The sequence below is a fragment of the Epinephelus moara genome, chromosome 7 (assembly GCF_006386435.1).
Source record: "Epinephelus moara isolate mb chromosome 7, YSFRI_EMoa_1.0, whole genome shotgun sequence".
Taxonomy (NCBI): domain Eukaryota; kingdom Metazoa; phylum Chordata; class Actinopteri; order Perciformes; family Serranidae; genus Epinephelus; species Epinephelus moara.
In genome coordinates, this window is record NC_065512.1 from 15,488,870 (window position 1) to 15,514,605 (window position 25,736).

At 42.0% G+C, this 25,736-nt stretch overlaps 1 protein-coding gene across 12 annotated transcripts in view; it reads right to left on the reverse strand.

Moving 5' to 3' along the window:
- LOC126392873 (LIM domain only protein 7-like) overlaps positions 1-25,736 on the reverse strand; it is a 74,958-nt gene that overhangs the window by 38,201 nt on the left and 11,021 nt on the right. For 10 of the 12 annotated variants that reach the window (XM_050048568.1, XM_050048566.1, XM_050048563.1 and 7 more), the window contains exons 3-5: positions 23,392-23,462; positions 19,970-20,039; positions 12,468-12,574 (exon numbers count right to left, since the gene is read on the reverse strand). In XM_050048568.1, coding sequence (XP_049904525.1) covers positions 12,468-12,574; positions 19,970-20,039; positions 23,392-23,462 — 248 coding nt within the window. Of the gene's footprint in view, positions 1-12,467; positions 12,575-12,693; positions 12,713-19,969; positions 20,040-23,391; positions 23,463-25,736 lie in introns of those variants that run through there. The other 2 variants (XM_050048573.1, XM_050048574.1) reach the window with 2 other exon arrangements.

Sequence of the window (25,736 nt, forward strand, 5' to 3'; positions counted from 1 at the left end):
TACTGTACTTCAAGGAAAACACGACTTAAATTAGGAACTCCCTCTGAAAGTTCAATCAATATTTGTGAACATGAGCTGCTCTCTCTCAAAGCCAGAAACCAGATAAGTAAGTCTCAAACTTGTGATGTCAGAGGGTATAAAGCCTGCAGCTGCACCACAGACAGTGAATGGGAGCCATGGCATGTTTGTCTTCTTTGTTTATACCCAAATGAGCTTCATTCTATTGTAGTGTCCGTACTTCTGAAAAAGAAAATGTACCCATATACTCAGGGCATTCCCCTGGGTGCTCACAGTGTCATCCATAACACTTTCCCAATTCATTGTCTACGGAGCAGCTCCAGACTTTGACCCTATGACATCACAAATTTGAGTTTTAGCACTCTAATTTTTGCATTTTGGAGAGTTTTTCACGTTTACTAATACCTGCAGACCGTTTTAGACCATAGGAGTAACGTAGAAATTTTGAAAATGGGTTTAGTTCCCCTTTAAGTACAAATTTGAGGTAATGAGGAAACAAAATAGGGAGTGCTGCACTGGGTTACGGCTCTGTGTAGTTAGTTGTAAAAGAAACAGGCGCTCTTCAAGGTTGGCACAAAGAGTAACTTGAGTCACTCTCTAGTCTTCACTCTCAAGAAACAGTTGAAACTTTATCTTTATCTTTAACAAATTTGAGGTATTTGTACTTAAAGGAATGCTTAGCCCCCTAAATGAGCATGTGTATATGGATTACTCACCTTGAGTTACACTGAATCAGTCAAGAAAGCTTTGTTTTTCTTTCATGCCTCTACGGTGAAAGAAGAATCCAAAAATCAGAGAAAAATTCTTGATAAGTTAAATTTACTGGGGGTGGCGTTAAACAACAGGAAAGCTATCAAAACATCTGTTAACACACTCTTATAAAACTGATGCAGCATTATCCAAGTCTCATTTGTCCAATAAAATTCTCAGTACTTCTCAAACACATGCATTTTCACTAAAACGTTACTATTTAAAACACCTCTGCACAAACAGTGCAGGCGAGCAACTTGTATGTGCATGCAGAGGTGTTTTAAACAGTGAGGCTTTAGGGAAAATGCATGTGTCTGAGAAGTACTGAGCATACGACTGGATACATGAGACTTGGATTATGCTGCATGAGTTGTGTGAGAGTTTGTAAACTGATGTTTCCGTATAGCTTTCCTGTTTTCTCCGTTTTTGGATTCTCCGTTCACTGTGGAGGCAGCGTAACACAGAGTGACTAATTGATATACTGATGATCATCTATGGGTTAAGTATTCCTTTAACTTGAGCATTTCCATTTCCTGTTACTTTATATTTCTACCTCACTGCATTTCAGGCAGACATATCCATTCAGAGAGCAGTCTTTACTTGTCAGATTAAGATTTTACATTAAAAACACTGGACTGTATTTTAAAACACACCAAACTGTTAAGGGTTAAACCAGTCAGAGGGCAAGCAGATCAACTTTATCACCAGTGTGCGTCATCTCACACCAGGGGTTTCCAACATGCTAACTCACCAACGATGAAAACTGAAATGGACGGTTACCAGTTTGGCATATTGCAAATTTATAGGCCCAATAAAACAGGCTGGAGGAAAGAAAAAAAGAGCCCTCTCTTGTGTGGCTTGGAACCTACTCACAAAGTCTAAGATTATAGCAGTGGTAGCCAGATCCAGAAAAAAAGGAGCTGTATACCAAAACTACCACCACACCGCTTCCCGTAATGCTTATTTATAGCTGGTGGTAATATCTCAACAGAAGGGAAAATATATACGGGTTATTTTCAGGACTCCTCCACAGCCTGAGGACTGGTGAAATCAGCTGAGCGCTCATATGATTTAGCACAATCACTGACAGAACGTCATCTGAGACTGAAAGTTCTGTACAAAGACTACAGGCTAGGAATAGTTTCTGTGAAGGAGTTTTATCAGGGAAAATAATCACATAGGGTTTTCTGATTTTAAAGTGCTGAGAGGAGAAAGAAGCCATTTGTGTCTGTGAATGTTGAACACATTCAAGCAGCGAAGGCAGTCTGAATTCTCTGAAGATCTCACTCTGCTTAAATTTAACTATAAATCAACATATGTCATGTCAAACACAAGACACTATTGTTTTGTAAGATGTTCTTAAGTGTGTTTGTTATGTTACAGGTAAACTTAATCATGCACTTAACTGTACATATTTCTTATGTTTTTTTTATTCTATTCTTGTTTTGTTCTATTGATGTATATACTGTAGTTACATTTCACACTTACAGCCTCAGCACAGTACTGATAAATATTTTATCTTTAATATTTTTATATCTTAAGTACTAGTGTTAAACACTGTAGCATAATGCACATTCTATTTTTTTTTTTTTTTTAATGTATATATTCATTTCTATTTTATTTTATTTTATTTATTTCATCTATTTTTTTTTTTTCTTATTTTATTTGATTTCATTTTTTAATTTCATTTTATTTTTTGTATCTATTTTATTTTTTTATTTTATTTCATTTCACATCATTTTATTTTAGTCTTTTACATTGACATTCTTCTACAAAGAGTACTGTCCAACACTTTCCTGCAAGATAAGAACACATATGTAGGATCGGAGCAGTCCCAGGATTGCCTTACATTTAAAACCAATGATAGAGCCAGTGTGTGGCCAGAACAGGCCATCCTACCCGAGAGCGTAACTCACAGTACTGAGTCAGAGCTTTACAACTGGTACTGAACCTCAGAGAAGCATGGTAAGCTATGTCAACCATATAAAGACACAAAGGAGAGGTATATGCATTTATAACTGCAGCCCTGTCTCCTAGAAATTACTTATGTTGCTTAACTGCGGTCTTAATTATGTCGTTGAGGCAACATAATCGCTCCCTGGATTATGTTCAAAGACAACAATTCTGTCAGGTACTGAAATACTACATTCATGTACCATGAAAAGAGGTGGTTGGGGAGGATGGCAGGCATACAACATGCATCAAGACTCCTGTCTTGGGTATAAGAAGCAAAAGCACTTTGTTTGAGGTTAGGGAAAGATCATGATTTCAGTTAAATATTAATAAAAAGGTAATAAAAAATAAGGCCGTAGTCACTGCAGACTTGCCAGATACATTAATTTGCAACATTTCCTCAGTATATTAATAAAAAATGTAATTTACTCAAATTATGTTTCCCCCAAAAGTATTGCTATGTCATATTAGATGTACCTTAACTTATTTCTTAAGAGACAGGGCTGATAACAGATCATCATAACCCAACACAGGTAAAAATGTGGCAGCAACAAGTCGCTTTTTTTTTTCAGAAGAATAAAAAAGTTTTATCTTCAGCTTTCTCACAAGGTGCTGGCACAGGAACAGATTCTAGTTTAGGAAGTAAACAGGAAACTTCAGGGTCCATGAAATGGCCGACCCCTATCAGACAATGTATATGTGCTATACAGTACAGAGCTCTCACAGGAAACCCTACAGCTTGCCAAATTAACAGGACGCCCTCATCATTTCTCCCCAGCCAGCCGTTTCAGCCATAAGCCTCAACCTCTGCGTGCTTACACAGACTGTCACATCGCCACTCTCTTGGCGAGGTCAAAGGGTGAGAGACATTCTTCTTCTTTTATGCTCCAAGGGAATGCAAAGATACAAGATGCTATAACGTCTACAAGTAAGTCACTCGCTTTATGCACAACAATCATCAGCCATACAATGCACAGGTGGACATATGTGCCCCCCATTGTTGAAACAAAACCATGCACTTGTGGCCAGGATATTAAACTTTCATATCATCCTAAGCCTGGACTAATCACCACTGTAATTTATATAATAACTTGATAAAGAACAGGCTTCTAATTGATACTGTTTATCAACCTGACTGAGTTCTATCATGTCAAACTGCGCCAGCATTGCGTGACGTTATCGTGCAGTAACACACTATTAATTTCATTTGACTTGAAGGAGTAGAAGGCCGTGTCCTGCCAACACAAACCAGACTCCAAAAGAAACACATACAACTGAAGAAACATAAGCCACTATTCAAATGCTAGACAAATAACTTCTTGAAATGAGCCAATGTAAATGATCTCTCCAATTCAGCCAATCCTCCCTGCGCTGCAACCGAGGCAAAACTGTGTTTACATCTCTGGCATGACAAAAAATCTACAGGTGAAATCAGTACATGGACCAAAGTGAGACCACAGGATGCATGTAAATCCATGTACAGCCACACAGATCAAGGCAGCTCTGCTTCTTTGAGACAATAACATCCACAAGACAAACAAACCCAGAGCCACAGCGTTGAGTTAATGGGTGTGCACGTGTGATCAGAAGCATACCTCTGCACTGAAGATCACCTGCTCTGCAGCATTCAACAACACCACATGACATCCTTCATCTATGTTCTCTCATTCTAATGAAATACTGTGGAATTAAAGACACACCCAGAGGCTCCCATGCATCAGGAGTCCTGAAAAACACACAAGGAGAGTCTGAATAGAGGAATCAGCTGTGGGTGAGACAGTGTCGGGCATCATTGTGGCGTACTTATCGGAGACACTGTCGCCTCTGTGAGCGAGGGGTGAGGCTGGCATTTCTCTCTCCGAGTCAACTACGGAGCACAAATATAACCCTTGTGTTGGCCTTTTACAGCCAGGGCCGCAGCCACGGTGTAGAAACTTTATTGGCCTTTCACCATCATCGCTCCTTTGGTTTCACAATCTGCCCACAGTTCACACAACACTGCAACAAGAAGTGGCAGCAGTGCCATATATTAAACCATGAAACCAGAACACGCAGTGCCAGCTCAGTGAACCACACCCGAAATACTAACACACAGGGCACTTTGTCTTCTTTGCATCATGCACCTCACTGCGGAGCATTTAGACTTTGTCACAGTGACGTTTTAACTCCATACATAACAGCACAGTAAAGGCACGAGGTACAGTATATGTTGGTGTTGAATAAATTCTGATAACAGGCTGTGTAGTCGCTCCAAATTTGTGTGGGAAACAGCACATTCCTTCAGGTAGTTCAAACATTTGGTTTGATCTGGAGCCAGAGATGCCATTGCATAATCCAAATTGTTTAATCACACACACACACACACACACACACACACACACACACACACACACACACACAACCACTCCTCTTTATCTATTGTTTAGAAAGGGTCATTGGCATTCCTCAAAGGGCAATGTATTTTGATGTACCTGCCAATCCGGTGCAGTTTCCTTTTTTTCCCGGTTTGGACAGCAGTCAACTCTTGTCAATAATTTGCTTAATCAAATGGCGGTTACAAGGGAGACTTTGGACTCCTCTCAGCGGGGGATCTGTTCTGTCACTCACTGGAGGTCACAGAACAAAAGCTGGACTCAAAGCCTGAGGGTCTTTACTTCATCAAACATAGTAGCACAACAGTGGAAAGTCCTGATTAAAATGCACTCAAGTAAAAGTACAGAAGTACTGTTAGTACTGTGATAACTACTTTTTGGCCACTTGGGGGCAGCTGAACATATCGCGCCTTTCCAAGACTGGACCCTATCCACTCCCACTCTGTTGTGGAGCGTAACACTGTTTGTAGTCACCTTCACAACTGAATAAAGCACCCTTTTCACTCTGATGTTTATAAAGTGCTTAGTTTTTGTTACAGTTTTGTAAATATACATTACAATCAAATGAACGCGACTGTTTTCTAGAGACTAGAGAAGGATATAATTTCTCTTCTATAAAAGGTAACCTTAAAGATGTTAACATCTGTATGACAATAGGCCTATAAATGTCTATTTTAGTTTGACAAGTTTACGTTTGTAAGGGCAGTTGTGCAGAACTTTATTTGTACGGAGCATGTTCAATGACGATCAAAAGGTCAGTAAGTCAGCATTGATGCGAGCTTGCTGTCGGAGGGTTTTATAACTCACTTCCACCCCTAAGTAGTTGGCTTGGGACGGCACTCAATGTGGCAGACCCTCCGCATGAACACGGAGACAGAGTGAAAGTGGGTTAAGAGAGGGTGTAGGCAATGGTTTGGCAAAGGCTTATTATCACCGTCTGTGTTAATATGGTGATGTTGTTTGCAAACAGTTGCTTATGTACATGTCCAGCAGTTACTGGAGTCGTGTTTGTGTCCACTTGATGAGTTTTAGTCCAATATTCACTCTCTTTTTGCTCTCAGCAAGTCGCTAACTTTGTCTGTCTGGGGTTGGGTAATGAGCAGGTCGTGTACAGGTTGTTGTCTTTTTTTTTAAAAAACATAAGAATCAATACAGCTGCCTGCTGCTATGATGGCAGTGAGAGTGAACCAAAACAGTTGTGGGCCGGACAGCTTAACAATGAGCTGAAGCTATAAAGCTCTATAAAGCTGCAGATTCAGCTGATAATTGTGGGTTTAGCTGGTTTAACATTGTCATTCAATACATTACTAAGACAAAAATATCAATTAAAGCTGCTTTAAGTATAAAAAATAGACATGCTCATAATGCAGAAAGGTACGTTAGAGGGAGCGATGCCATTGTTTCAACAGCCCAATATTCCGAAGCCCCATTAGTCCGCAAAATGTCCCATTGGACCAAAAGCCCACTTCTTGGAAAGCTAGTTATCCAAAAATAAACACCCCTTGCTCTGACGTCTAAAAAGACACACTCCCTGCAGTTAGTTCCAGTTTCCCATCGGCGTCTGAGATACCGATGCTGGGTGTTCTTACCCACCCACCCACCCCTGCTTCTCTAGCAACTTTTGTGCCACTAAACCAGGGTGTTTTAATCCAAAACATGATCTTTCCTAACCATAACCAAGTGTTTTTTTTTGCCCAAACCTCACTACACATTTGCCACAGCATTGTTGACAAGTGTATCTGTGGTTTACAGGAACAAACAATGCAAATTTTTTACTCTGGCAATTGTGGTATCTAACTGCAGGGAGTGTGTATTTTCGTAGAAATGAGACTTGGCGAAGGAGAACATTTTTCGGACAAACAAGGATTTAAAATTTTTGGGCTGTTGTAACAATGCGCAGTCCCCTGTTAGGTGATGATCTTAAATATTATATACATCTTAGATCATGTGATTGTTAACATGTAAGCTGCATTTGAATGAAGTCGCTGATTTAGATAACGCTAATATTAGCCTGCCTCCTTTATTTAGTGTTGGGTTATTTAATTTAGAAGAACAAATATAATTTCATCAGTAAAATGTTTTTGACAAAGTAAGTAGTGAGTAAAGTTGTCAAACTGGTGAAGTAAAAAGTGCAATACTTCCATCTTATATGTACTATATAAATTACAATATGGCATACAATCAAGATAAAGTTCTGTGTAAATACCTCAAACATGTACATAAATACAGTGCTTGAATAAATGTGCTTAATTACTTTCCAACACAGCTTGTTGTCCCAGGCATTTGAGTTCTCCAGTATCTCCAATATATAAGATAAGATAAGATATGGTGCAGTTCCTCTTGAACTTGCTATGACATATAGCAGGGGATAAACCTCAGGTTCATGCAGCTCACACACTGAAATAAGCTGAATAAGATGAGAGTCTCTCGGCAGCTACAGTCGAACAGCACAGTGTATAATGTTTCAGTATAATGACACGCTTCACATGCTGCAATTTCCACCTTCTAAGGCCAAGATATCCTGTTTAAGTATTTCTATGACAAATGGCACTTGTTAAAACATTGAGAGGTCAAGTGTTCGGTAATCAGCTGACATTTAGTGCCATAAGGGAAATCCCTGCATGTACAAGCCTTTTCCTTTATGTCATCTCAAGAGTTGTGGTCCCAGTCCAGCCTTGACTCCACGCCGCTGAATTTCCAAATGGCAGCGAAGGGTCTAAAGGAAGTGGCTGCGCACTTAGAGATGCCATGATTCATGTGCAGCACGCTCCAAAGGCTTCATTTCCTGGGCAGCTGTTAGAAACTGACAGAGTTGGTTCTAAAGTAGCCGGTGAATCATAGCCTCCGGTGATGAATCAGACGGTCAGTGCTACACCTCTGGGTGTTTGCACTTGGTTATAGTTCAACAACACGTGTATGGTGAGAGGAATCTTCAAGAACACATACCTCACCCAGTTTCACACAGTCTCTTATCAGTCCTCTGTTAAAACAGTTTGTCATGTTATATGATGAATTTTGATATTGAATGTGTTTGTAGCTGATAAATGGTTTTTATCAGAGGGCAGGTTTCACAACACGAGGCAATAGAGCAACATGCACTCCAGATGGCGGTGAGGCCAGTACTACAACAACTGCAAAGCTCAAAGGTCAAAACAGACAACCAATAATATTTTATGGCTGTCGTGACAACACAGACTTGTATGGATTAAACTGTGTTCTCAGCACACCTTGCTTTAGTTAATATCTGACTCCAGCTTCACGCCAAAAGAAAGATATCTGCAGTGCTAATAACTATATTTACAGCACAAAATATCATTGTGTGAACTTCTGCATTTTTTCAGATCAATAAGGCTAATCAATTTAAAGTCAATGAGAGGTCTCTATAGATAAATCCATCTTTATTGTTGTGTACAAGTTAGTGCAGATTAGGGCTGCAACTGCTGATTGTTCAGAGAGACAAGCAACATATCCTCACATCTAAGAAGCTGAAGTCAGGGAATGTTTTTACAGCATTTTTGCTTGATAAATCACTGAAATGATTAATCAGTTATCAAAATGGCTAACAATTAAATTTCTTTCAGTCAATTAATCAACTAATCCCCACAGCTCTAGTGTAGACAGAAAACTACGGAAACTAGTGCACACAAAGAAGTAAAAGGCATACTCTGTGTACCAATAACTTTGTGTGTACAACTGTAAAGGAGCTGTATATAGAGTTGAAACCAGTATCTGTACCAACAGATACCAAAACCAGTATCTGAAATGCCTCCAACACTGCCTAAAATACTTGATCAGATATTGACGAGTACACAAGTCCATGTACCAATCTGACACCACCTGATTTATTCATTCATTTTCCATAGCCGTTTATCCTCTTGGGGGTCGCGGGGTTGCTGGAGCCTATCCCAGGTGACACTGGGCGAGAGGCAGGGTTCACCCTGGACAGGTCACCAGATTATCACAGGGCTGACGCATGGAGACAGACAACCATTCACACTCACATTCACACATACGGACAACTTAGAGTCACCAGTTAACCTGCATGTCTTTGGACTGTGGGAGGAAGCTGGAGAAAACCAACGCTGACACGAGGAGAACATGCAAATGTTGCACAGAAGGGCTCCCCCACCCTTGGGTACGAACCCCTCCATTAAACTCTATGTAGTTTCAAAATTGGAATCAGTTCTTTGCCGCACTTAAACAGAAGCAACTACTGTTTCAGAGCAGCGAAGAAGAAATGATTCCTGGAAAAAGTCATTACCAAAATGTCAAACTAGAAGATTAAAAAAAAGTTCTATAGCATTCATTCTCTGTATGTATTTGTTCATGTTTTACAGTGGGTTTAACCTGAGCCATGCCATACAACAGCACAAATAGTGCTAACAACAGCAACAGTGCTGGCAGAGCTAATGGTGCTAACCTGTGGGGAACCAGAGGGTGAGCGCTACACTTTTGCGGTGAAACCATGGTTTGGGACAGCATGATCAGTGGTAACAGCCGTATAAGAGCAGTGCAGAGGACTGCTGATTAGCTAACCAGAGGGATACACACACAGGGACTGACATGCACTTGCATGTATGCTCGGCCTGACCGTCTACCACAACAGAAAACACAGAAGCTTCTATTACAACACACACAGATGGAGAGTGACTTCATTCTCCGCTCAGGACACCATTACTCTTCTATAACTTTACATAGGAAAAAGTTGTTTCCTGCTTTACTGATGCTGTAAATGTCAAATAGAGCTCCTTTAAATTTCAACAAAAAATGATACAAGTAAAATAAACTGAAGCATTAAAATATATAAAGACAGTAGAAAAGAGAAGAGCAATGAAATGCAGCTGATCGCTTTATGAATCAGTGAAGAGTTTTGCCAATAGGTGAAATGAAACTTACAGCACAAACAGGATACCAGCCTTACTGCTGCTGAAACAGGGAAGCTGAGCAAAGCACCTGTCAGACTGGGTTTAAGGGAGTGGAGGTTGGACGCACACCAGGGGCAGAGACAGCTGATAGAGACAACTTTCTCTCTGTGTCTGTGCTGTAGCTCATTTGCCTATAGTCTCTGATAAGCAACAGTGAAATAAAACCTTTGGCTGCTACTCTACAGCCTTGTTTGGGATTATCTCCTCATGTTGCTCTCTGTGTGTCATCTCTGTCTGTTTGAGTTATAAATACTGCAGCTAGAGAACCACATTATTAATCCCACAAACTACAAAACATCTCTTCATGCTGTATTTAAGAAGAAAAGGGACTCAGAAATCAATTTGAGGAAGAAATTCCCTTTGTACAAATCATCAGCACTGACTCATGCACAATGCACTTCAGCTGGAGCAGCTGCAGGTTCATCTTAACTTTTGAGCAAGTGTTTCCCTCTGAATGAAGTGACAAGATTACAACCTCACCGCAAACTACACTCAAGCTGTGACACTTGAATACAAATAAACACAAAAAGCACATAAAAGCACTTCATCTGAGTCCTGATACCATTCCAATCAATCCTGCTTGTCAATGTGACCCTCAGGTCCTAAAAATAGACAGTGAGCCCCCCTCTCACCAAACCCCCGCACACAGGCAGGCACGGTGGCAGAGAGTTGAGCTACTCAGCTCCAACGGCACAGTGGAGCTGAGATATTTCAAAATATAATGTGGGTGTCATTTACCGCCTGTTTTATTTCATGGGAAAAGGTTATGCAAGAGGGAAACTGATAACGCACAGGCCCATAAAAGAATCGCCTCTACATTTATGACACTGATTGAGACATTTAGTGAATCATACTGCCGTATCTCAGGGCAGCATATCCTCTGCTGTGGTGAGAGGGTGTGTCTTGATAAAAGGCAGGCAGATTTGTTTATTTAGAGTTCATACTCCAGTGTGCAGTACAGTATATCTGCCTCTGTGTGTGTTTCTGTGGTTTCGACACCATTGTCAGTGTTTCCTGAAGAATGACTGACAGAGTCTTGGGTGGATCATGGGAAAAATGTCCCCAGACGCTGTGGCAACATCTCAAAGGAACATCCATTCAGCTGAGCTTCATTGCAAAACTATGTGACGCAGAGTTGCAGAGAGAAACAGAAGCATCGCTGGTATGCAACATTTTCAAAAAGCTCACAACTGCATGACATAACTTTGCATTATTCCCACCTAAAGGGACATATTTGCTGTTGGTTGCCTCCCTTATGTACTTCAAGTTTAACAACCTGCAGGTATTGCTACTAAAGCACTTTTCTTTGTGCTTGCACAGCAGTTGCTGTTTAGCCACGGAGCAGGTGTCACAGTGGATGAGCCGTGCTCTGCCTCACCTCGCTCCCTCCTGAAGGCACACCTGTGTAAAAACCGAACAGGTTGTTCAACATACCATGTGCATCTCTGTCTGCCACGAAACTCACAGAAGAGCCTGACACTGTTAAATTATAGTAAACACACTTTTTTTTTTGTCCTGCTGGCTAACTCACATGCTCCAACTATGCTGAACTTCTTTCTGTTCAAACACACTTCTTTGAGTATGTATAACCGGAGCCTGACTTTCATGACTAATATTTGGGGACTGAGGTCATGAGTTGCAAGACCGGCACCAAAAAGGAAATACATTTGATCAGATCAGAGCGCCGGACATGCTTGAGAGCTAGTGGTGGGGAAAAAAATTATACAGCATAGTATTGCAATAGTTTGCGTGGCCATATTGTAACGATACAAGCATCGAAATTATTTATATTGCAAATACAAAAAAAGCTTTAGCCTACTAGAATAATGAATTCATAGCTTTTCAGTCTAGTAGAAATTTTGCGGCAATAAAAATGATTGAACTGAGAGATGCCTAGACTAGATGCTGACAAAGTTTTCCTTTGGGGACATTAAAAAAAAGGTAATAAATCACAATCTACTGCAATATAATTTATCGCAGAATGTTTCAAATTGCAATAATATTGTATTGGGACTTCAGTATTGTGATAATATCGCACTTTGGGCGCCTCTGGTGATCCCCACCCCTACATACTTTGTTCCTCTGACCTGTGTACCCTCCATCATATTTTAAAGAAAGTCATAAAGCTGTGCTTAAACAGGTGCTTACCAACACAGGAGTACACACACACACACACACTGAAAATAGCACTGACCTTTTAAAACTGCAGCTTAAATCATGCCTCACATGAGGAGACACATGTTATGAAATGCTGTGTAGTGTGAACGTCACATTTAAATGTATGCATATTAATAGAAACATAAACAGAAGCTGGTTCCAGCGAGGAAGACTCAAAAACATGAGTTGGTCTCAGCTTATGAGGATCTGAACTTTGTGAATGGCAAGTACGAGTATAAAAAACGTCACAGTAATACAAATATTTCGCAAAGCTCATGAGATCAGAACTTACTTGACTGTTACTCTTGTGGATAAGTCCTGGAGATCTCCCGGGTGAAACAGCTGTGCTTCCTTTAGTCCGAGCCTCCCGCAGGCCTTGAGGAAGACGTTGAGGTTGTCCTGGACAAAGAACAAAGCAAGGATGAGGGTTGTCCACCTTCAGACCCAAAGAATAATCACTCAAGAATTCTCTGGCAGGGACACAGCCTACAACTCAATGCTTCCAAAGTTCATATCACCAGAGCACAGAGCAGGGACGGGGAGGAGCGTGTGTGCGTAGCAAATAAGAAGTGACCAAGTGCAGAACACACACAAACACACATGCAGCAGGGGGAGTGAGGGAGGGGAGGCTGCGTGACAGGAGCTGACTGACAGCAGCAAAACTACCTGTGGGCTGGGTTAGGGTGTGGACAAAGCAAAAACCAGGAAGGATGACATCAGAGCTTTGCACAAGTCCCACCCAACCGGCCATGCGAGTGCAAAGCTGACACACACACACACACACACACACACACGCACACGGGAGCACAATGCCTGCTGCAGTCTCCTCACACCCTGAAACTGTCCCCTCCCCTCGCTGCCAAGCCCTTCACTCGAGAATACCTGTGGAATCTACGGGGCGGTAGAATATTTTGGAGACATTTTGGTTGCTATGAAACATGAGGTCGGGTGACAGAAACTGACAAATACTTTTTTCCTGAGGCAGCTCAAGAGGAAATGGGAGTGGAGGGACGGTTTCTCCTCCTCCGACGTGTCAGTCATTTTTATATAGCATGAAGCTATCATGTGATTTACACAGATGTGGGTGATGTACAATAGCAAGAAGTCATTTTTTCCTCCACACACACACATCTCGTGCATTTAAAATAATCCTCCAACCACAAAAACATCATCCCCTTCCGGGGTTATGACTTGCCCAGTTGTAATCCCATGTGTCTTGTTTGTAAGCCTGCACTTCCCATTGGGACAGCGCTGCTTTGGAGGGTTTCATGTGATGACACACAGCCTCAACATAGGCTGGAATAATTAAGGGGTAGCTGGTTCTAAATTTAAATGGCAAACGTGCTTATTAGCAAATGGTAGGACAGGGCTGACCTCTCTGTGCAGGAATCCCTTACTAACAGCTTGTCCCTTAACGGTACTTTGACGAGCCCTGCAGGTCACTGTGGGCCCCTACAGGCCAAGGATCACCCCCCACCCACCCACCCAACCCCGCCCCCCTGCTGCAGGCACAGGGGTCACCCTTGTTTCGTAATAAACACAAGAGAGTTTCTCTTCTTAATTTACACAAAGTAAAACACCATAGGCTTGTGCTAACAACATTAGCATGTGGTATTTGTGGGGAAAATGTGTCCAGATAAACTTTACAGCACTTCACAGAAACCCCGCCGCTGACTAGTGTTTTGGAGGTGTAACTGCAGAGCGACACAGACACACCGACACACAAGTATAAATGCTCACAACGGCGTAGGCCACATGCATATAAATTCCACTTTAGACATGATGAAGTTATGTTTCCAATAACATGGATTTTCGAATGCTTTTTTGAATATCAAAATATAAGTGAGACCTTCTTCTCTGTCATTTGTCCATGTGACACAGTTCCCTCGTACATTTTTCAGTGACACTTAATTTATGACCTTGTTATACAATGAGTACGGCATGTACAGTCAAAAATAACAAAGCACACCTGGCCTTGCTTCAAACATATTGGCTGACAAGACAGCATTACATTCCATAGCGCGACCAGTGACACTGGATTTTTAGGCTGATATCGCAATTGATTGTCTATAGTTCAGTGGTTCCCTACTGGTGGGTCGCAGGTCCATTCTGAATGGTCTGCAGGTGACTGGCAAATATGCAGAGTTTGTAAAAACCGCACCTTATTTTTAACTACAGGGAATTTCCAGCACAGAGTTTTCATTTTTGAAGTGCATGTCTTCAGTGATAATACTGGTATTGTATTTAAGTTCAAAATTCAGGTAGTGTCACCATCCTACAATGTATTTTTTACACACAAATATAACACTGACAAAAACTGTGACCTGAGCAGAACATTTAATAGTTGAACATTAAACTTGCTAGTGGTCTCTGGTGGACAGTCTTTGCAACACATAAAACATAATCTTTGGAAATTTATTTATTACAGTCATTTTATTTATTGTTACTTATCTAACCTGATACGACATATCTGCTATAACCTAACAGCGTCTGATATCTTGGCCCAAACGATTTATCAGTCTAGCTCTAATTAGGATTTTTTTATAATCTAAAAGAATGCCCGCCATAAAGGACAACTGAGCTTCATCGCTGCAGTGGGTTTCAACTAGGACACCTGTATTCACCCCTCTGTCTAAAACACTTTGTTTTGACCACTGTCTCTTTGAGTCCCCCTCCCAAAAAAGCCCAGTTTGTTATGATTGGTCAGCGTTTCTTTGCATCTCCGTCATCTGTATTTGCGCTCTGCTCGTGTGGCCAACTTTAAAACTTCCTTGCTAGATTTAGGGACTTCTCAAACCCTTTTAGCGACTTTATTTCTAAAAGGCGACGACAGGCAAATTTAGCAAATTATTCAGATCATAAGGGAAAAACAGAAATCGAATTGCAGTTTAAGACTTCTTACAACAGCATGGAGCGTCTCCCCCTCCTGCTCAGCAGCACTGTGCAGGCAGGCACTAGGTGTGGGGCAGGCAGGAGGAGAGGAGAAGCTGCTCACCGCACTGTGGGAGTTCAGTTGTAGTGCTTTTTTATGGTTACATTAACACTCTCGCTCTCTGGATGGGAAGTGCAGAAAAGCTGTCACTGCATTCAAATATTTTGTTGAGGATTTTCCTACTGAATCTAATTAAGCAAAGTTGTAAAATGCTTCCATTATCACCAATATGCAAATAAGTGCATCATGTCATCTGGTGACTTTTGCAACTTCTGGAGCTAATGCTAGCTACTCTCACTGGAAAAGAGTTTGCAACACTGGTCTCTGGACTGTCATTATAGCCAGGCAATGACTGTAACAGATAATAGTGACATTTTTTACAGTTTAAAAAAAAAACAATCAATAAAAGCTCTTAAACACAAGTAGATATGTTCCAGCAGGAATATGATCCGAAATCAGAGAAAAATGTACAACATCAGCAACCAAGTTTACATGTTTCCTCAATGTTAGCATGTGGCTACATGTAGCAGTGTAGGCTATGTAATGTAAAATCTCGTAGCGGTGAGCCTGGAGCAGATGACCTTATAAAGAAATCCAGCACACTATGACTTCATACTGTAGCCAGAGAAAAAAACGTTGGTATTCAGAACGGTCTGAAGCCTGAGGTTTTGCTCACAGGGATTATGTCTACATACATTTACTTCATTATTTGAAACTTTGGCCACATTTAACATGACATTGTAGCACCATGTATTAGACACTAAATATAGAAAAGCATATTTAAGCCAAACTCACCTTAAGCCAGTGTAAACAGGGCCTTTATGAGAGGATAATTAATATCACTTAGGCATGAGTATGATTCATCCTCAAAGAGCATAATGAACACGCTAAAAGCCCCCCTAACAACCAGTCCCAGAACATGCAGAGATAATGATGTTGAAGGAATGCTATGCCGAGTTGTGCCTGCACATAATCCTGCTAAATATGCTGTACCCATCCAGCAGCCTCTAATCCTCTCATGCAGACTTGAGGACCCTGATTTAAAAGCACTTCACACCAAGCGACGGAAAGATTTGACTCTTAAGGTGTCTGATTCGGTATGAAAGGATCTCCGTCCCCACTGGTCACATTGTGGCTATTTCTATTCCTTCCACTGCATTCTTTGACTGAGATGGGCATACTCTACAATTACCCTCAACTGACCCCTGGCAGTGCCTCAAACACCAAGCTAAGCTATGGTTAAAATATCAGGCTACACATTCAGTGCTGTGACAATAAACCGAGAGGAGATGGAATACTTGAAACGTTGCCTCCCCTGAAACAGACCCAATAAAAGACCCTCCTTTCCCGACAGTCAGATCCAGTCATAACATGCACCCATACAACACAAACACAGTAACAAAACATGGTCAAATGCCTGTCATTGCACGGATGATTACACAGACATTTAGATGAGTAAAGACACCCCAAGGTCCGTTGAAACTGTCTGTTTATCTCCTCCCTCTGCTCCCTCAACTCACCAAGGAGTTGGTGTATGCGGGAACATCCAGCACCATGTCAATTACAGTGTATTTACGGTGGGCAGAGGCCGATGGAGTCATCTTTAACTCTGTCCCTCTGGATTCAGCTCAACGGGCCTCCGCTCACGTAGCTGGCTGCCGCACCACACAACTGTCGGCTCCATGCCCAGCACCAGTAAAAGCAGAACCGAGCCCGAACCAGGGTGCCGTGACCCAAACCCACAGCTCACTGAGTGCTCAGAAACAGGCAGAGAAGTGTGCTGACATGGGAAACATTCCCGTGGACACAGGGGAAGCCAAAGAATAGTCCTGGCTCCGGAGCCAACGTTGCTAAATATTCCGCAAAACCAGAGATTTCCGTTTTTTTCCCCTTTTTCCCTCCCTGGGCTTTTTATTCTGCCAGAGCTGAAGCCTGCTATCGATTTGAGTGCTGAAATCTTTCAGATAGCAAAACTGACACAACAGTTTTGACCACAATGGTAGAAAACATTCATATTTGAGTGCTAATAAGGCATGTTTGCAGAGAGCCTTGCATTCAGCGGTGATTAAAGTTATACTATATCTGCATTACAAACCAAAAAAACAACAACAATACTGTTGTTCTTGTTCTTGTCTTCTTATTTTTTCTTCCACGTGCCATTTTGGAAGTTAAGCATACTAGAAAAGCAGAACTTTTCCTGTTTCCCCCTCTCTGACAACATTCATTAGAGATGGAGAGCATACATGAAGACAAACCATGGAAATGTAAAGAGAGCTGGATACAGCATCGGCAGGCCCCTATTAATCCCTATGAAAGTTGCTCAGTGGCTCACAAAGCCAAAAAAGGTCTATTTCCGTAGTGTGGAATTACCCGTACACACTGTGGGGCCCGCAGAGCAAGCACACTAGAGACTTGTGGAAGCTAAGCACCAGTATAGCTGCGGCTGAAGCAGCTACGAGACCGCCCACTAGCTACATGACTCGCCCACCATCAGTCCACAATCAGCCCCCTTTGCTCCTTGGTCCGGAGGTGGAAGCCCTGAGGAAAATACTGAGTTAGCATTTAGCTAGCTATGAAGTATTAGCTTGTGGGCAGCTGTGGCTTCTGGGTGGCTGTGGCTCAGATGTGTGCAGGTCATCCACAAATCGGAAGATGGGCCGTTCGATCCCCAGCTAATTCCAGTCTGCATGTCGAAGTATCCTTGAGCAAGATGCTGAACCCCAAATTGCCCCTGATGGCTGTTCCATCACTGTGTTAAAAACTTAGTAGCAGATGGTACCTTGTATGGCAGCCTCGGCCACCAGTATGTGAATGGGTGAATGTGACTAGTCGTGTCAAAAGTGCTTTAAGTGGTCGGAAGTCTAAAAAGGCGCTATACAAGTGTACAACTCGTTACTTATAAGGTGAATCACGTCTTCTTGTATAATGAATAAAGTAAGTGAATAAAGTGGATTATTGCTACGTTTGGCCTCGTATTTATTCACTGCAAGGGCGTGTCGTAGCTGGGTTCAAATAACTATCGTATTAGTGGGCTTGTCTTGTGCTGCGGGTGGGCGTGGTTTGTAGGGGCGTGTCACGTAGGCTTTAAACAGAATGTGGCTGCAGTTAAACACGTCTTGCTGAGCACAGCCGAGTGGCTAACTTCCAGTTTAGCAATCCATTGACTTGATTGAGGATAAAAAAATATTCAATCGTGCAGCTCTTCTAGTCTTTCCTATTTTTATTGGACCAAATGGATCAAATCCTGATAGTGCAACCAGTCATTTCACAGGGGTTGTAAAGCCCAAAAAAATATATCCACTGATTTTCAGATGTTTCTTTGACAATGTAAGTAAAGGGGTTTAAGTCTTTTAGGCTTCATAACATAATGTGACAGACCTTGACGTTGTAATTCCACATTTGGCCACCATGTAAAATTGGCTTTAACGCCTGGAACTGTTTCAGGGGGTTTGAGAGAAACCCGATGCAATAACTCTCTCTACATGGAGACAAACATTACGCAACATAGTGCAAGAACAGGCGATTGGGGCTCAGAGTGGGAACGACAGAGGTGCTATTCCTGTTGCAGGCCAGTGTAGCATCCAAATGATTCTGCAGCTATTATTTTAAATGATTATACAATTGCAGAGCACAGCAAAATTCCTACTTCAAACACTTCTTTCCACACATTAAAAGAACAGACGCATCACTGTTTATAGAGATGAGAGATAGAGGACACTCTTATCAACACCACTTGACTACTTTGGGAGAAAAGCTCTTCTCATAGCACAGTGAGAGTGAGTAATGTTTGTTTTCTCCATTTTTCTCCATGTGGCTGGCAGAACCTGATAGCCGCGGGCCAACCAGGAGCTATTCACATTCGCTGGAGAATTTATGATCAGGTGGTTTCAAGTTTGTGTCCAAGCCTCGGAAATACCACACTGGCGCTACTGACAGAGGAGATTCTTTACCCCATTACCTCAGCAGGTGCCCAGCCAGTTATATTACCAACGCTCCAAAACAAACTGGCAAGACATTTGATTTATGTCATAACACAGATATGATGGTACAGCGTTTGGTGCTGCAAATACCATGTTTACTGTTTACATCCAGCATGAATGCCGGTCTGTCTCTTCTACTGCAGACTTGTCATTGTCTTGCCAAACATGTTGAGTGTTACTGAGCCCACCAGACTGGCTGGGTTAAGGTTGGGGTTCTCTATAATTCCTCCAGACAGCTGGACTCAATTACTCCCACAAGAGAGAGCTTTGTGAGGGATGGGTTTAAGGTAGGGTTCTCAACCCTCTACTTCCCGAGCACTTGTATGCAGACACTCCCAAAACATTTACTTCAACCGAGCCACTGTAGCCCAAAAGGCCTGCTTAAATGTGGAGACATTGCCAGGTCTAAAAAGGTGAGACACTGATTCAATAACAGGTTATTACACAAACCAGACTCTGCCTCCTTATGACCTCCCGTCACTCAATCAAAAACCTAATTATCATACCAGTACAAAGACGTTTTGTCTGAAACGACTTTGATTGAACGCAGCCTCAAGCATGGCAGACATCATATTTAGGGTGCACTCATATGCGGCCGGTGGCCTTTCAAGCAGCTCGACGTTCGCTGAACTTATTAGTGTGGATGGATATGAGGAGCGACAAGTCACTGAGGCAAACACCTCTCTCACTGGCAGCCGTGCCTCAGACCTGTCACCAGTCAGCTCAACTGCTGCTGCTGCGATGCTAACTCACATCTTCACACATACTTTTTTACAACAGACATCTGTACAGCAGCAACAGCAACAGACAAAACTGTGAGGCTATGTGTTAAGATATTTTTTAAACAAAATGCACATGCAGCTGAACAAAAAGACAACTTACCAGTCCAGCAATAGGTGTGGGCAGCCTGTTAACCCTCTTGATGATACCAGGCTTGATCTTGTTGATCAGACTGCGAGCAGAAAGGAAAAGTGAGAGGAGAGGGTAAGTGAAAGCACTTTGTCATTGGCCAGGCTGGTCTAACTAACAACGAATGAACAAAAAGTGTTGCAAAGTCTCTGTGTTGTGTGTTTACGACTGTGTTTAATGGCGGCCACCTGGCTTCAGTTTAGTAAATGGCCAGGGCTGCACTGTGATGTAAACACAGTGGGTCCTCGGCTCCTAAAACATACCAATTTCCACTGGAACAACCACAAACGAATCTGGAATCACCACATATCAGCTCATATTTGGTGTTTTTTTTAAAGGTTTTAAAATGATTCTTTAGCCAAAGAGGAAAAAAATCTCCTAAATAATACAAAAAAAGAAAAAAACTGCAATTCAGACCTACTTAAAGGGGCAGTTCAGATCTTCTGAAGTGGGGTTGTATGAGCTATTTATCCAACCCATAGTCTGTGAATTACACACAGTGGTTGTTAGTCGGCACACCCCCAGTTTGGAGAAGTATGCATGGAAACTTAGCAATGTATTGCTGTGGACGGGGGCAGCAGCAGAAAAGATTTTAGCCACCTATAAAATAGTCCAACCTACAAAAAATGAGAATCAGTTTAAGTGTACGCTATATTGAGAATATTTTTTACTGCTTTACCTTCCCGTTAGACTGACTTTCCAACGGGGAACTGAAGCTGTTATACCACTCTCTCCAAAGCCAGACTCCATTGAGAAAAACAGTAATTTAACATAGTTGAACACAGGAGCTGCTGGTCTACAGCTGCCTCGAACTGTTTGTATGACTTTGGTGTTGTTAGATTCACCAAAGCCACACAATGACACAAACAGACTAACTGAAAAATTAGTTTTTGTTTAAGGATTCTGTCAGCTTTGTCAGGAGCATAGATGGGGAAGTGAAGCCGTTAATGGCTGCCACGTTAGAAAGAGTTGTTTGTCCCATGTTTTTGTGTCTAAGTGACTAATGGAGACAGTTTTTTAAATTGGTCGAGTATTGAGAGAGTCGAAGTGGCTAAACAGGCTTCAATGTTTTCCCTACAGGCAACTGTGCACCCTCAATTTACATCCACTCTAAGTACTTGTTTTGCCACTGACAGGCTCAGATTGTTATCACGAGTGTCTGACTACATTACATAAAGGACTCCTCAGAGAAATGAAACAGTTTTTCTGACCTTTCACTGATCCAGTCTGTTTGTTTTATGCCCAGTTCAGACCAAAGATTTGCAATGAGACAAGCTGAAACAGGCAACTTCTTGAAAAGTGCCGATCTGTAACATTCTAAAAACCTGCCGGTTCACACCAATACAACTAGATGAGACGGTGTATCACCTCAATGCAACAACTCTCTGTACTTCTGTTCTGATTTCCAGCTTTTCAGGCTTATTTTGTGGATGTATATAATTTGTAGCTTCTTAAAATATGAATGAGGATAGTGATAGTGAGATAGGGATGGAAACGGAGGGCTCAGCAAGCGAACACGCCATCTGCAGTCATTTTGACTTGACCAGCGGACTTCACTACAAGCTGACTGAATGCAGAAACAAGTTACGTGCTTTAAATTCTAAAACCAGCTGCCGGTGATTTGACCAGCAGAGTTGCAGGTGACACCATCAGCCAGCTTGAGTCGAGCTCTGTCAGAACAGTTCACACTGCCGCAACTTTTCTCTGCAACATTCTTAAATGGTTTCATTTCGTTGCAAATCTTTGGTCTGAACTGGGCTGTAGTGTGTAAAGAAGTGTTGCTCAAGGAGAAGTCCAGTTCTGAAATCTTGAGGCCTTTTCACATTGCCGAAATCAGCGTCATACTCAGCCATAACATGGATTTGTTTTAGATCACACAGCAAACACTTCCTGGTACTCCTCCCTCTGTCTCTCACTAAAATTTCCACCACTGTTTTCCTGCAACAAGTCATCTCGAGAGAGATTTCAGAACATGACTTCAAGCGAGATTTGGACACAATTACAAATGGACCAGCGGAAGGTTAGGAAAATCGTTTCACTTCTCTGTAGGGTCCTTTCTATAATGTTGTAAGACACTTCTACTAACAATCTGAGCCCGTCAGTGGCAAAACAAGCGCTACTAATGGACAAAAATTCATGGTGCACAATTGCCTGTAGGGATTACACTGCAGCCTGTTTCGGTGATCTCTCTCAATACTGGACCACTTAATAAAAATTATGGTCTCCAGTAGTTACTTTGATAAGAAACATAAGAAAATTGGGTGCAGGTTGAAAAATACCAATGTTTCCCTTTGAGTGTATTTTCTGCAGGGTGGGTGGGATGGGGTGTATCAGACTTTGCATAGGTTGACAATAGATGTAAAGAAAGACAGGAATGTGGGTTTAAGTTAGTCATTTAGCTGTAAGACAATAGAAAGCTGTAATATTTCATCAGATAACACACATTGTAAGCTAAGTAGGATGTAATCATGTGTGCGAGCCACACTAAACATTCCTCTTCAAGCAGTTGTGATAACCACAACACAATGGGAAGGGAGGCTGAGTCTCTAGGTGAAAGCGATTTAATCTCGGTCTTCCTCTTCCTCACGCTGAGAAAACACAGACAGCTCCCTGAATGAAAGTGTCTCTGTTGTCCTCTGAGAGTGAGCAAACAGTGGAGTCAGGCGCAAATCAGCAGAACGAGGGGCTTCTTCCTTGAAACTATGCCAATAGAAGGTTTGAGAGATTCTGCATGGGCTGCTTGTAATTACGGCTTCCTGCTGATTCGTGCAAATCACATCACTGTGTCCATCCACCAGAGCTGCCCACATACACATGTTTAAAGAGACATGATGCTAACCCTCTCACACACAAACTCATCCCCGATCTGGGAAAAGCCGCATCTCTTAGAAGAGCAGTTGGTGAATGAATGCAAAAGCCAGTTCTGTGTAGATAAATTTGTTCCTCTAACTCATCAAAACTCTTGATGCATCCAGGCTAATGAGAAAGCAGGGTGCCCTGGCTCCCCGATGTGGTTTCAGCTGGAGGCTTTCCACTCACTACACAGCGTCTCACAGCTCTCATTAAAGTCGAGGATGGCACCCTGCCCATCCACAGATCTGCAACATCTGTCAAACAGGCAACACTCTTGAAATAGATCACACTTCATATTCTTAAACAAGACCACAGAGGGCAGATCTGACACTGGAAACATCAAATAACTACAGTCTCTATTGTGCCGTCTGGACACACTGGCTCACTTCATGTGGCTGACAAACAAACAGTGACCCGGCAGGGGGTCTGCCTGGGAAATATCAGTAACACTTACGTTGGGAGTGCAGACCTGAAGGAGAGCAGAGGGCTTCCGTATGAATGAATGGCTTAAGAGAGGTGCCTGGGAAAAGCAGAGTACTTACTCACACAGCAGAACGCCATTCTCCAGCGCTGATCGGAAGTCGTCGCTCCCAAATTTTTTCTTGGTTACTGCCTGGAAAAAAGGATACAACAACAGTGAGCAAAGTAGCAAGAAGGGCTGGGTGAGGAGAGGAGGTGGGGGTTGCTGTGTGTGGGGTGGGGTGGGGAGGCTGGAGAAGAAAGGTAGGATGTTGGGAACAGTAGCAGAGGAAGTCAGAGGTATTTCCTCCTGAGTTCCTACAGTGTCTCTGGGACAGAGTTGAGGCACAGCTCTGCAGGTATTCCTCAGGGGGCTCTCCAGTGGCACCGTTCTTCTCACTAAAGTGCAAAAAAGCTGGTAAACAGGAGAGCTGTGCTAAAACTGTGCTGGAGCCAGGCTGCCCAAGCCGCAAGGCTATGGGAGCATCTGGAGTGCTGGAGGAACACAGTGCTGTGTTGAAGCCTCATGCCTTTCCCATGATCTCAAACCACCGCTGTGGGAACACCAGGAGTCATTATGCACACTGCATGCATGACGGCCAGCCTTACACACTGAAACACATGCACGTATACAGCAGACAAACACAAACAAGCAACATCTTTGATTTAAATAACACTCGCCTGTACATTTTTTTTGCACATATGCATCTGTATTTCCTCTACAAGGCAATAATAGTGTTGTTTTGTATGTTTTTATGTGAAACTGCAACTTTGTTAAGGGATATCAAATTCACGCTGATGACCACTCCTTAACACAGCTTCCTGTTCTTTGCTGGAATGTTTCCACCATCAACGTCTTGACCAATCAGTACTTGAGCTACTGGAATCCAACACAAGACATTACAATAGAGAACAATTAAAGTGCATACCTCTACCATTTCTGCACAATCATTTTTATTTATTATTTTAGGGAATGTTAACAGTTTTTAAAACCTGGATGTGCATAAAAACACCTTTCTGTGGATATTTGTAGGCGGGTGCATACAATGTTTGCAAAAATGCTCAAAGGCAAGGCAAGGCAAGGCAAGTTTATTTGTATAGCACAATTGAACACAAGGTAATTCAAAGTGCTTTACAGAGACATTAAAAGCAACAAGACACAATTTAAAACAATAAAAACAGTCGATTAAAAAGGGAAATAGAAATTGAGAATGATAGTGATAATAATAAAATACAGTAACATAAAATAAAAACAGGCTCAATACATTGAATAGTCAGGATAAGAAAAGAAGTAGAATAATAAAAGGCATAAATCAGCAGTGTGTAGTTAAAAAGTACGGGCAGTAGAATACAGCAGGTAAGTATTTAATCTAAGAGTACGCTTCAGTAAACAATAGTGTTTTTAGCCCTGATTTAAAGGAGCTGACAGTTTGAGCAGACCTCAGATCTACAGGAAGTTTGTTCCACAGGTGAGGAGCATAATAACTGAATGCTGCCTCACCTTGCACCTTGCCTCAAAAATGCTTTGTAATCTCCAGCAAACATTTTTAAAACATCCTGGGTCTGGATGCATACCAAACGCTAATCTCTTGTTATTTGGCCCTGGCTTAACTCTCCAACACATTTCCCTACAACTAGCTCTTGAGATATGCTGCTAAATGATTCGTGTCAAAAAACAAAACAACCCTTAAAGGAGCAGTGTGTCAGATTTAGGGGAATTTACTTCTCCAGTTTAGAATTCTCTTCGTGTTCATTGTTCAGGAGGTTTTTTTGTGGGAGACAAATTATCTACAGAGGTCTCTTCGAGGTGATTAAAACTGGTAAAAACACTAAATAAAGCAGTTTCGTAGTTTGGCTTGTCAGAGACGTGCTAGAAGTCCAGCAGCTGCTAATGTGTGCTCACTCTTTTCTCTGATAACTTAAGATCCAGAGGTTCAGGAAGTTTTTACCAGGAGCTGAATTATCAGCTGAGGTCTCTTCCTCTGCAAAACAAACGGACCTGTTGATTTACATCAGTAAAAATGCTGAATAAAGCAGTTTCATGTTAAAAAAATCTGTGTTTTTCCAACGCTGCTTGTTATGGAGGGTTTGCAGAGGGGCTGCTAACTACTGAGAAAGGCCCCATCTAGAGCAAATGTTTGGTTTCCCATTCTAGGCTATTGTAGGAACATGGTAATGCAACATGGCAGACTCCATGAACAGGACCTGTTGCTTCTGTCGATATTAACAGCTCATTTAAAGGTCACGAAAACACAAAGATTCTTATTTTCAATTGATTATACAGTACAGAAGACATATACATTATGCTAACTTCTCTGCCCCTGCTCCAACTCTTGACCTCTTCGATCTTCAGAACAATGTCTTAACTGTCCCACAATCGAGACTGGTGGGTAAAGGAGATTGTGCCTTTGTAATAGCTGCTTCAAAG